Raw genomic sequence first — 12,005 nt, forward strand, 5'->3', positions numbered from 1 at the left:
GCCTTTTAACACATCTCTAGCGTTCAACCCCAACCAGCAATTTCCTAACAGCAATCTCATTAAGCATTAACGTCAAATGTGTGAATTTTTTTAGGTCCTAGCCACTGAAATCCCAGGAAACTAGTGGCAGGACCTGCCAGAGCAATTTGTTATTCTGGACACATCCGGCTAGCCTCCATGTGGTGAGGTATGGGCAACGTTGGGCCTGGCAGCCAATAAGCTGGACAAACAATGGCCCACACACTTTCAAGTCTCTGGCTTGACAGTGTACTGTTCTCGATACAGCAAACACATGTGGAGATGGGAGAAATCACAGGTGCCATCTGATAAGAACATACCATTATACTATGTATAATGGGAGTTTAAGAAGCAGAACTGAATCTCACCGAAGGCAACCATCAATCTCTATATATTGATAAAGTGACAAAAAAAAAAAAAAGTAAAAATATTCTAAGAATTATCTGTATAAAGGCCATGAAGTCTAGCTACTTGGAGATATATATGGTTTCTATATAAGAAGAGACTTATATGGCTCGTATTTGCATGAACACCTAATGTACCTTAAGACATCAGGTCGTTATGCAAATATTTCTAGGTTTTTATTTTATACTATTTAGAGTGCAGCCAGAGCATGAGTTTTAGCAGTCAAATCCATGATTTGTTATAGAGATAGGAGTGATAATATGGTCATCAATAAGATGATAAACAGATAAATGTGATTTCTTGTAAACAACACTTTTAAATTCTTCAAAACGTTTAGCGATAAAATGAAATTAACATTTGAGAAGGTACACTGAAATCACTGTTTTCTTATGTAGGATCATATTCTGGGTGAGGAATAACATATACAATTTACTCCTGCAATTTCCACTGGATTGCAACACAGCAAATTATGCATTTCAATTATCTGCTGAAAGATATGATTCAAATTATTTAAAATTTGATGTAACACCAAACTGATATATTTCAAGCACACAGGGAATACTAGATATAAGGTTAACCTTATGAATGTACACATATTAGTCACTTAGTGTTTCTACCACAAAAAATGGCTGAAGTAGTGGCATATCAACATGAGCTTGGGACCCCTGGTCTAATATAATTTATTCATTTGTTGCTATGCAACTTTCTAATTTTTATCCTTTTCTTTTAGTTTAAACTAGAAATTATATCAGAAAGAAAGCAGATAAATACAATCAGCACCAATAAGTTCTGGTATGGTTTTACTGTATCCATTCCTATTAACTTACATTTTTTTAGAAAGTGACACATTTTCTGCTTTCTGTCTGCCCTAACAATGGTACACAACCAAAATAATTCTTACCTTTAACTGTAATCATATAATGGCAACTTGCATTATTCCTTATCTCTGGATCTGTAATTTCACAATAATTATTATATTGTCCTATAGCTAATTCCCCTTCCAATGAACACTTGACTTTTAGTGGTCTACCATCTGACGAATAAAACTTGGGCTTCACAACTCTGGATTTTCCTTCTTTTACAAAGATAGTTTCATCTTGACAGTTCAAATGCAAAGGTGGTGTCTCTAGTAATGTGCATACAAGTGATTATTACATTAATGAATAACAGAATCTAACAAATGCTATATTATTATTATTATCAGATATGGTAATTATACTATTAATAATATAATATCAATTAAATATTCCAATTTCTCTATAAATTCCAGATACAGTTACTTTCTAAATTTAATAGCATTTCCATTATAGAAATAAGTTCTGATATAATAATAAATTACTGAATGAAAATCTTCCTTTCTTACAATAAAAAAAAAAAGTTTTCTCCCCTTCTCTACCTTCTTTTAGGAGCATGCTGCATTACTTACGATTTCTGAAGATTCAAGCTGCATCCTTTAAGTTTTTTTTTAAACTAAACGGATATCCAATTTTATGAAAACAATCTTTTAATTTACAATTTTCATTACTAATGAACACTGTACTAGAAGACCAATTTAAAGTATAAAATTTCACTTAAAACTTAAGTACTTGAATAATTTCAAACAGCAGCAAAAAAACTAAATTTGTGTGAGTATAAATTCCAATTTTCTCACAACAAGCAAGAATTTATTCTCTAAAAACCATAGCAATTATAATTACCGTATATTCTGAAGAACTTACACACTACTCTTTTGTCTCGTGTCAGATCTACTAAGTGAAAGAATTTTATATTTTCTCTTTGTTAGTCTATCATATATAACAATCAAATGTCAGCTGTTGTGAAGAACTGCTCTCACAAAGAATATTTTCAAACATTTTAATAAGTAACTTAGTACAAATCATCAAAAGAAATAGAACTTGTGATAACCTTTTGTAAGTAACTTTTCACATAACTAATTAAATTTACTGTAAGTTCTTATAATTTCAACAAGGTAATTAAGGAAAAAGTACCAAAAATATATAGCTGTATAGTATCATACATATAAAAGATGAAAATCGTGATTTGTATATAATTAAATAATAATTTATTGAAGGTAAAAATTCGAAGAATATTTTTTATTGCAATGTTCTGAATTACCATTCAAAACTTTACAATACTTACATTCATATTAAATAAGATCTAGGTACAGTTCTGCATAAGGAAATAACTTTAAACAATTATAAAATTTCTGAGGCAACCATAAAATTACTACAAAAAATTGTGGGTGCGTTTTGGTTTTGCCTTCAATGTGTGCAATTTCATTTCATTCATGTCAACCACAAAATTATTTGATAACCGAGTTATATACCACTACAATTAGAAAATCATTAATTCCGCATTACCAGGTAAATATGAGTAATCTAGTTGAAAACACTTTTCTAGACAGGATAAACAAATTAGTGCAAAAGATATACAAAAAAATGCAGTAAAGTTAGCTTTCCTTCATGTCAAACCATTTCATGCAAACTTGTTAAAAAAATGTTGTGGCAAACATTTGATTTTAATTATATCCTGCAATAAAATTAATATAGTAGCTTAGGGGATGGCAAATCCCTCAATCTACTAACTATATTATATTAATTACAACATGTGACCTGCTAGTTCCAGAAGGAACTAGCAGGTCACATTTTGATTTCCGCCTTAGCATTAGCATTAGTAGAGGCATTTGATGCAAGAAAGCAAGCTTATGCAGCATCAGCCAAAAACAAAAAAAATAAAAAATAACCACTTCCACTTCACCCCTCTGTTCGTTCGAAATACCTGTCCAGCTGAGCCTTAAACTTATTTAGGCTATCAACTTCTACGACAAGGGATGGAAGTCTGTTCCACCAACCAATCACCTGCTGGCTAAAGGCAAATTTCCGCACGTCTATCCTACATCTGTCTTTCCTCAATTTGAATTTATGCCCTCTCAGGTGATTATTCTGAGCAAGAGGAAGAATCCCATCAGCATTGAGCATGCTCAAACCATTCAAGGCTTTATACACCTCTATCAGATCACCTTGCCGGCGCCTAGTCTCCAGACACTGTAATTTGCAAAACTTAAGCCTTTCTTCGTAAGAGCACCCCTTTGTTCGATTCACTAATCTTGTTGCCCTTCTCTGTACTCGTTACAGCAGCTCTACATCCTTCTTGAAATGAGGCCTCCAGACCTGTATACAGTACTCTAGGTGTGACCTGACCATTGCCTTATACAAGGGAATAATCACCTCCTTATCCCTGCTAGAAAAATTCCATTGACAATACACCATGAGTTACTCTTGCAGCCAGTCTGCACTGCTCAGAGAACTTCATATCTGCCTGCAAAACCACCCCCAGGTCCCTTTCATTCTCTACCACTGTCAGTGTAGTACCACAGAGTTGATACGTTGCTCTGGGGTTGCTGTTTCCCATATGTAGTACTTTACATTTGTCAATGTTAAACTTCATTTGCCACCTCTCAGCCCATCTGCTCAACCTTTCCAGATCCCGTTGCAGCAGCATAGTGTCAGTACTGTCCTTGACAACCCTGCCAACCTTCGTATCGTCTGCAAACTTGCACATTAAGCTTGATATACCATCATCAATATCATTTATAAATACAGAAAACAATAATGGACCCAACACTGAGCCCTGAGGGACTCCACTAATAACATCAGTCCACGATGAGCAGTGTCCATTGATTACCACTCTCTGTCTTCTCCCCCTCAACCACCCCTTTATCCATAGCAGCAATTTGCCTCCAATGTCACACTGCTCCAATTTGTGTAGCAGTCTTCCATGTGCAACAGTATCAAAAGGCTTTCTAAGATCCAAGTATATAATATCAAAGTTATTCCCTGCATCCAGTTCTTTTGTGACTGCATCATAGTATCCAATCAAGTTGGTCAGGCAAGACTTCCCCTTAACAAAACCATGCTGTGTCTGAGCTATAATTGAAGTCTTGTCTAAATGATCCTGCAGTGCTTCTTTAACCAGTGCCTCCATTAATTTTCCTGGAACAGAAGTTAAACTCACAGGTCTATAATTACTTGTGTCAGCCTTTGATCCTCCTTTGTGAATTGGGGTCACATTTGCACATTTCCAGTCCATGGGTACCTCCCCTGAGTCCAAGGAAGCTCTCATAATTATGGCTAAGGGTTTGCTTACTTCCTTTGCTGCCTCCTTTAATATAACTGGATAGATCCCATCCAGCCCGGGTGCCTTTCTTGTGTTTATCTTCAACAGTTTCTCCTCCACTTTACTCCCAGTTATTTCAAGATTCTGTAGCTTACTGCTAGAGTTGAATACACCTCTGGCATTCCCCTCGCTGAATAACTCCTCATGTGTGAATGTCGATGCAAAATATTCATTTAGTTTGTTAGCTACCTGAGCAGGATCATCAACACTTGACCCATCAATATCAAGTGGACCAATCTGATTCATCCCCTTCCTTCTAGAGTTTACATAAGTAAAGAACTCTTTGCTATTTTTCTTTGCATCCCTTGCCAAGGATTTCTCGTAATCTGCCTTCGCCTGCCTAACCTCCTTTGTAACTTGGTTGCATATCAACTTGTATCTATCATAGGCTTCTGTGTCATGTGTTAATTTGTATGTATCCCATGCATTTTTCTTCTCTGCCATATGCCTCATTAGTTCATCTGACATCCATTTTAGCCTAAACCTTGAACAATATTTCTTAGTTGGTATGTAAAGCCTAGTAGCTTCCAAGATAAGTTCTTTGAATGCTTCCCATTTTGAATTTGCTGTTGGTAACATCATCAGTTGGTCCCACTGTATAGAATTTAAATACTGTCTCAGTCCATCGTAGTCGCCTTTATGGAAGCAATAACCCTTCCCTTTACCCCTAATGGTAGTTACCTCTTTGAGTAAATCCCACTTCAGCACACTGTGATCACTGCCACCTAGTGGTTCATTTATCTGCAGATTCTTAATGCATGAAGAATCACTGCTGATAATCAAATCAAGAGTATTACTCCCTCTAGTTGCCTCCCGAACATGCTGATGTAGAAAACAATCATCCAATAAATCCACAAAAGCCCTGCTAGTGTGTGAGTAACCAGTCCTCAAATTCCAGTCAATATCTGGGAAATTAAAATCTCCCATTATAAGACACTCTGATTTACTGGCCCACTCTATTTCCCTGTACAGTTCCTTATTATACTCATCACAGTCATTAGGCCTATAGCACACTCCTACTCTCAATTTTGATCTCCCAATGTTTATGTCACACCAAACTGACTCCACACTGCACTGTCCAGCGATGTCGACTGGCTTCACTTCCTTGGTTTTTATGTGTTTCTTAACTAATAGCATAACCCCTCCCCCCTTCCTATCCTGTCTATCCTTTCTGTAGACGTTGTACTCCCCAAATTGCAGTTCTGCATCCCTTATATCTGTGTGACACCACATCTCTGATATCCCAACAATATCTGCCTTCGATGTTTTGAGCAATACCTCAAATTCATTTACTAAACTCCTAGCATTGGTGTACACGCAAGTATACCTGCACCTGTTTCTATTCTTAGCTACCCTAACACAACCCATGTGTTTACTTGTACCGCAATGGCTCCCAGCAGTCTCTGAAATACCATGCATCTTGTTTTTCAGGCTTCTGCTCATTCTAATAGAAGCAGTGCAAGAATCTCTTTCACCTCTGCCAGTGGCTACTGTCAATCTATTGGTCTTTGTCTCCCCCCGAGCTAGCAGTTTTCCGACCCACCTAACACTGCCTCGATAGCATCAGCAAATATTCTTGCACCCTTTCTATTTAAGTGTATCCCATCCCTGTAGAAGCAATCTCTCCTGTTAACAAGTACAGTCCAGGCTGAAAAAAATTCTACCCCTTGAGCCTTGCACAATCTTTCCAGGGCCGAATTGATCGACAAGGCTCTCATCATATACTCCCTCCTATCGTGTCTGGGCAGAATTGCAGACACTTTCAAATTCAACCCTAATTCTCGGCTTTTGTTCAACAGTGACCTGTACTTGTTAAGTAATTCTGCCGGTCTCCTACTCTTAATATTATTAGTGCCAACGTGTACAACTATATCACCTTATGTGCCCTTGAAAGATGATATTCGCTCTACAACGTCATCAACCTTTGCCCCTGGCAGACATACCCTGGTCCTGTTCCACCTATCTTTTTTACAAAGCATGTTCCCCGTTTCCCTGACAATAGAGTCACCAACAACTACTAGTTCCTTCGGGACCAGCGCATTCTGCCTTAGGGGTTGTCTCTGTGTCACGCGATGCCCAAGTGCAAGCTCTGGCGTTGATGTGGGCAGCTGAGAGCTTGATGAGCCCCTCAATTTAGTTTCTTCGAGGGCATCCACCCTGTCCTTCAAGCTCTCATATAGGTGCACAAGAACGCCGAGTTGTTGCCTGATATCGATACACTCCTTGCATCGCGCACACACAAAGACATGCCCCTTGGCAGTGTCATGTCCCGTACCCGATTGCTCTGCAAACATCAAGCAAACAGTGCATTTTATAAGGCTGTGAGTCAGAGGACAACTGCCCCGCTCAGTTCTGCTCTGAGCCACAGCACGTCCATTAGCTTGAGCCTTTTGCTTTGCTGCTCTGGTCTGAGTCATGATTCTATTAATTTATTAATTAATTATGTTATGTTATTAATTATATTACGTTTGTAATCTAAGTCGTTATATGTATTTATTTAAACGTACAATTTAACTGCTAACGAAGTTCAACTAACGCTATCTAGTACGGTATATAACCTACGGTATATCTAGTACGGTATCACAATGGCGGGAAAGTTACTAACGGTAGCGGTAGTTACGAACACGTGGAAACCCTTACCGATACTTTTACAAGGCCGAGTAAAGAATAAATACACCAATTTAATCAAAAAATCACAAAATAATGTTATACTACTAAATTTAAATCAAAAGTTTTAGAAAAACAATAATTTCAAATCAATAAATAAGAAAAATCCACTTAGAGGCTTTGAACACGACTGTCACTAGTAGCCTCGTATTTCTTAACTAATAGCATAACCCCTCCTCCCTTTCTATCCTGTCTATCCTTTTTTTGTAGACATTGTAATCCCCAAATTCCAGTTCTGCATTCCTTATATCTGTGTGACACCACCACGTCTCTGAAATCCCAAAAATATCTGCCTTTGATGTTTTGAGCAATACCTCAAATTCGTCAAATTTATTTACTAAACTCCTAGCATTGGTGTACACGCAAGTATACATGCACCTATTTCTATTCTTAGCTACCTTAACACAACCCATGTGTTTACTTGTACCGCAATGACTCCCAGCAGTCTCTGAAATATCCAGAATCTTGTTTTTCAGGCTTCTGCTCATTCCAATAGAAGCAGTGCAAGAATCTCTTTCACCTCTGTCAGTGGCTACTGTTAATCTATCCGTCTTTGTCTCCCCGCAAGCTGGCAGTTTTCCGACCCTCCTAACACTGCCTCGATAGCATCAGGAAACATTCTTGCACCCTTTCTATTTAAGTGTATCCCAACCCTGTAGAAGCAGTCTCTCCTGTTAACAAGTACTTAGTAAAGCAGGATGACGAACTAGCAGAAAAAAAAAAATTGCACAAGCACATTTATATTAAAGAAATAATTGTTACATTTTATGTAATCTGACAATACCAGTTTTGCAATTGTTTTATTTTGATGCAGAATGCTGATAATCATAATAACCTGTTTACTTCTAATCATGAGTACAATGTGGCAAATTATTAGAAGTTTCTTTTTATTCTCTATTACATTCAGATTAAAGCCTTTGCATTTATTTCTTTGACTTAATTCCTCCCCTTTCATCAATGTTCAATATAAATAAATGCGCAGGTCTTCATTTTAATTAATCACTAATTTCATTACAGAATATGAAACTGCAATCAACTTTCCTTTTTGGTTTCATACTGCATTTATTTTTGGTTTATCAAAATTCATAGATGGGCAGCATTTCAGCTCACACACACACACACACACACACACACACACACACACACACACACACACACACACACACACACACACACACACACACACAATGCCAGCTGAATTTAAGGTCCTTACTAGATCATTGCTCGCATGTAAACAATAAGAGATGGTACAAATATTTAATGTGATTTGCAGAAATAAAATGATAAAATAGAAAAAGATGCTGAATAAATAGATTTGTAAAAGCTATTTATCTTTATATACTTAACTGTTTCATATTTATATAAAAATTTTATTAATGAGCATCTCTAACAGGGGTTAAAATGACCCATGCAATTATGGGACTTTTAAAATGATGGGACTTTTCTCTCAAAAGTATTGCTGAAGACTGAATTTAAGGTTTGAGGTCTGAATTATCTTATCACAAGTAAATTTAATTCAGATCCCAAAGAATTGAACACATCAGTGACATTTAGCTGGGAGCTTGTCAGACAGGATGCAAATATTATCAATCATAACCAAAACAAAAAAAAAAAATATTTTTTGAGAAAAATTGTGTTCACCCGAGGAGGGTTAATCATATCAATCAAATGAATGTCTGTAAAATACCAAGAAACAAAGCTGAATAACAAAGTTCAACTTAAAAAAAATTTAATCAAGCAGCTAGCTAAACAGTGTTATGTGTCTATCATATTTGTTAATAGTTGTGGATTAGTGTGTTGTATGTATTCTTTGACTGCCTAGGGCTAACCAGGCTAGCTGAGTGGATAAAGTGCCTGCCTGGCAACCCAAAGGTCGTGGGTTCAAATCTCGCCTCTGGCTTGGATCAGAGTACAAAATGCAAAAACTTTGGGAGGTGCAATATGGCCACAAAAGCCAATGTGCCAAAAACTAACAAAAAAAAAAAAAAAAAAAAGGACTGCCTTGGCAGTTAAAAAGAATAGATATGTTTTAAGTTTTCTCCAGAATTAACTGAAGGGAATTAAGATCAGGTGTCTGGTAGACAAAATTTTTATTCAAAATTTGTTTCAATTTAATTTCCTTAATTTTTAAATCTTATTTCAGTAATTTTGTGAAATTAAATGCAAAATACTTTGTAAATTTAATTCTTAAGTTTTCTAAAGTATTTTCTGCTAAGTTAAATGCTTTCTAGTAACTTTGGAAGCTTAATTTTACTAGTGGATAAAGTTTTGGCAGCAGTTTAATTTCTGTACTATTTTGTTAATTTAAATTCTATAATATACTGTAAATTTAAATTTTGTAAACTTTAAGTTCAAATTTTACCAAAATAACAGTTGTTACAAGATCCACTTTCAATATATCATCCAAGAACAACATATGACTTAGAAGGAAATGCCTGTTGGCATTTCAGATGTGAGTTTGTTGCCTAAATAGCCTGTGATATGTATTCTAAAGTTTGTCTAATAGACAAACCATGCTCAACTGACAATTATTTTCTTTGCACCTGACACAAGGAGTGTACCAATCTAAAATTAAAACTTAGTGCATTACTAGAAGAAATTGAGTCAGTGAAGAAATGGGTGCTTGCCCTAGAAACAAATACAACTGGGAGCTTGTCAAAGACTCAAGCCTCTCATGACCTGCCATGCTGCTTTGGTTGAAGGGGATTTAGTCTTATATGGGAGACTCTGTTATCAGGGAAACAGGTAACTTTTTTATAACAAAGAAGATAGGTGGACCAGAACGAAGGGGTGTTTGCTGAGAGCAACAACTGATGATGTTACAAACATATTTTCAGATTTTAAAGGGGGTAAAGAGAGCATTATTATCCATATAGGAACTAACAATATTAGATGAACATAACCTAATGTTTCGTGGAATAAATACAAGACCTTGTTGTTGAAAAAAAAATGCTGAAAGTTATGTCAGAATGTGAATGTGCCTAAAATCCTGCCCAGACGTGATAGGAGAGATTATATACTGAAAGCCTTGTAGATTAACTCAAGACTTGAAAGGGATCCTACAAGGCTTTGGGGAGAAATTTTTAACAGTGCAGCCTGCACCTGTAGGCAGAAGGAATCTAATATATTGTAGATACTGTCATTTGAACAAAGATGGTGTAAGAGTTTTTGCGGTATCATTTAGGATACCTAAAGGGTTCAAGGAAACTGCTAGTTAAGGGGTGGGGAGAAGGACAATATAGACATGCATTTATCTGATGATATGTATCAAAGTAATGCTTGCATACTTGAGATGTATTTCAAGAATTCTTGTTTGTTGCTGCAACAGCCAGTGTTGGCAAGATGTTCTAAGGGTGGAAACATTTCAAATGAGCAGAAAGATAAAGCTAGGGAAATGAGCCTAAATAATTTCAAGGGGCATGTCAAGGTAATAAACTATAGAAGAATACTTAGTCTTAACTGTCTACAGTAATAGGAGTATTGGAAGTGATCAGGAGTGTTGTCAACAAAACAGGCAAATCTGAACTCCTGGCTAGGAAAATTAATGCTGATATAATAGGGCTAACAGAAATGCAATGTCACCTGGAAACTGGAGATGAGTTCCACTATGGTGGTGTGTATAATGTATTTAGAAAAGATAGGAAAGAGAGAAGGTGTGGTGGGGTCATGCTTATCATTAAAAGCAGCCTGAACATGAAAAGAGCTTTTGCTGAGAAAAAAAGTTATGCCTGCCAGCATAAAATCTGTATGGTGTGAGTTAGTTGGAACCAAAGGTATAATGAGAGTGGGAGTAATCCACAGACGAGAAGGCTATGAATAGTATGACAAGGGTCTCTACAAGAAGATAGTGGGTAAGTAATTGTGAATGTCATTATGGGTGACTTCAATCTGCCCCTAATTGATTTGAATAAGTGGGAAGGAAACTCACCACAGGAAACAAAATTTAAATAAACTAGATTATTATTTGTACCAGCATTTAAAACAAAAACAGAGGTAAGAATATTCTAGAAAACTTCATTACTCATGAACCAGATGACATTACAGTACAAGGACCATTGGCAGGTAGTGATCACAGTCAGTTGGAAAATGAAGAAAAATGCTGCAGTAGTTAAAGGTAAAATTTAAAAAAAAAAAAAAAAAAGGACTATGACAGTTTAAGGTGCTACATGGCATCTATAACGGCCTCTGTAGCCAAGTGGTCAGGAGTGGGAGTGCAGTAGCACACGCTCTTTGAGTAGACTGGGGTTCAAGCCCCTGACTACTACATACAGTCGATTTGCCAACCCGCACTGGAGCAGCATGGCAGATTATGGTCCATTTCCCTTAGCATGAATTGTTGAGGAGGCTTCCATCCTGCAGTGGGTTGATAATGGCTGCAGTTTTTTTTCATTTTTTTATGGCATCTTAACAGGGTGGGTTACAGAAGGAGGATGAATACACTAGAATTATAAAATATCTTTAAAGAAATAATCACAAAAGCCATGAACACATACATACCATTAAGAAAACACAGCATAGGGAGGATGCTGAAAATATTGAGCTGGCCAGTCTAATATAGTAGAAAAAGATAGCATGGAAGAGTTAGCATTACAGAGTGATGAAAAATATTGAAGCCTACGACAGTTACAAAGCTGATCTGTTGTTGTTGTTGTTATTTGGTTTTTAGGAGCATTAACAACTAAGGCCATATTGCTCCGGGGATATGCGGTGGTCATTCCCTGACCTTTCCGCATCCTCCA

The 12,005-nt window shown here is 36.7% G+C and overlaps 1 protein-coding gene across 1 annotated transcript in view; it reads right to left on the reverse strand.

The window, feature by feature from the left end:
- LOC150082247 (uncharacterized) overlaps positions 1-12,005 on the reverse strand; it is a 299,068-nt gene that overhangs the window by 104,661 nt on the left and 182,402 nt on the right. Inside the window, exon 10 of the mRNA XM_090379208.1 lies at positions 1,325-1,549. Within this exon, the coding sequence (XP_090235334.1) occupies positions 1,325-1,549 (225 nt within the window). The remainder of the gene's footprint in view (positions 1-1,324; positions 1,550-12,005) is intronic.

Source organism: Mastigoproctus giganteus, chromosome 8 (assembly GCF_048544385.1).
Source record: "Mastigoproctus giganteus isolate SK-2022 chromosome 8, ASM4854438v1, whole genome shotgun sequence".
Lineage (NCBI taxonomy): Eukaryota > Metazoa > Arthropoda > Arachnida > Uropygi > Thelyphonidae > Mastigoproctus > Mastigoproctus giganteus.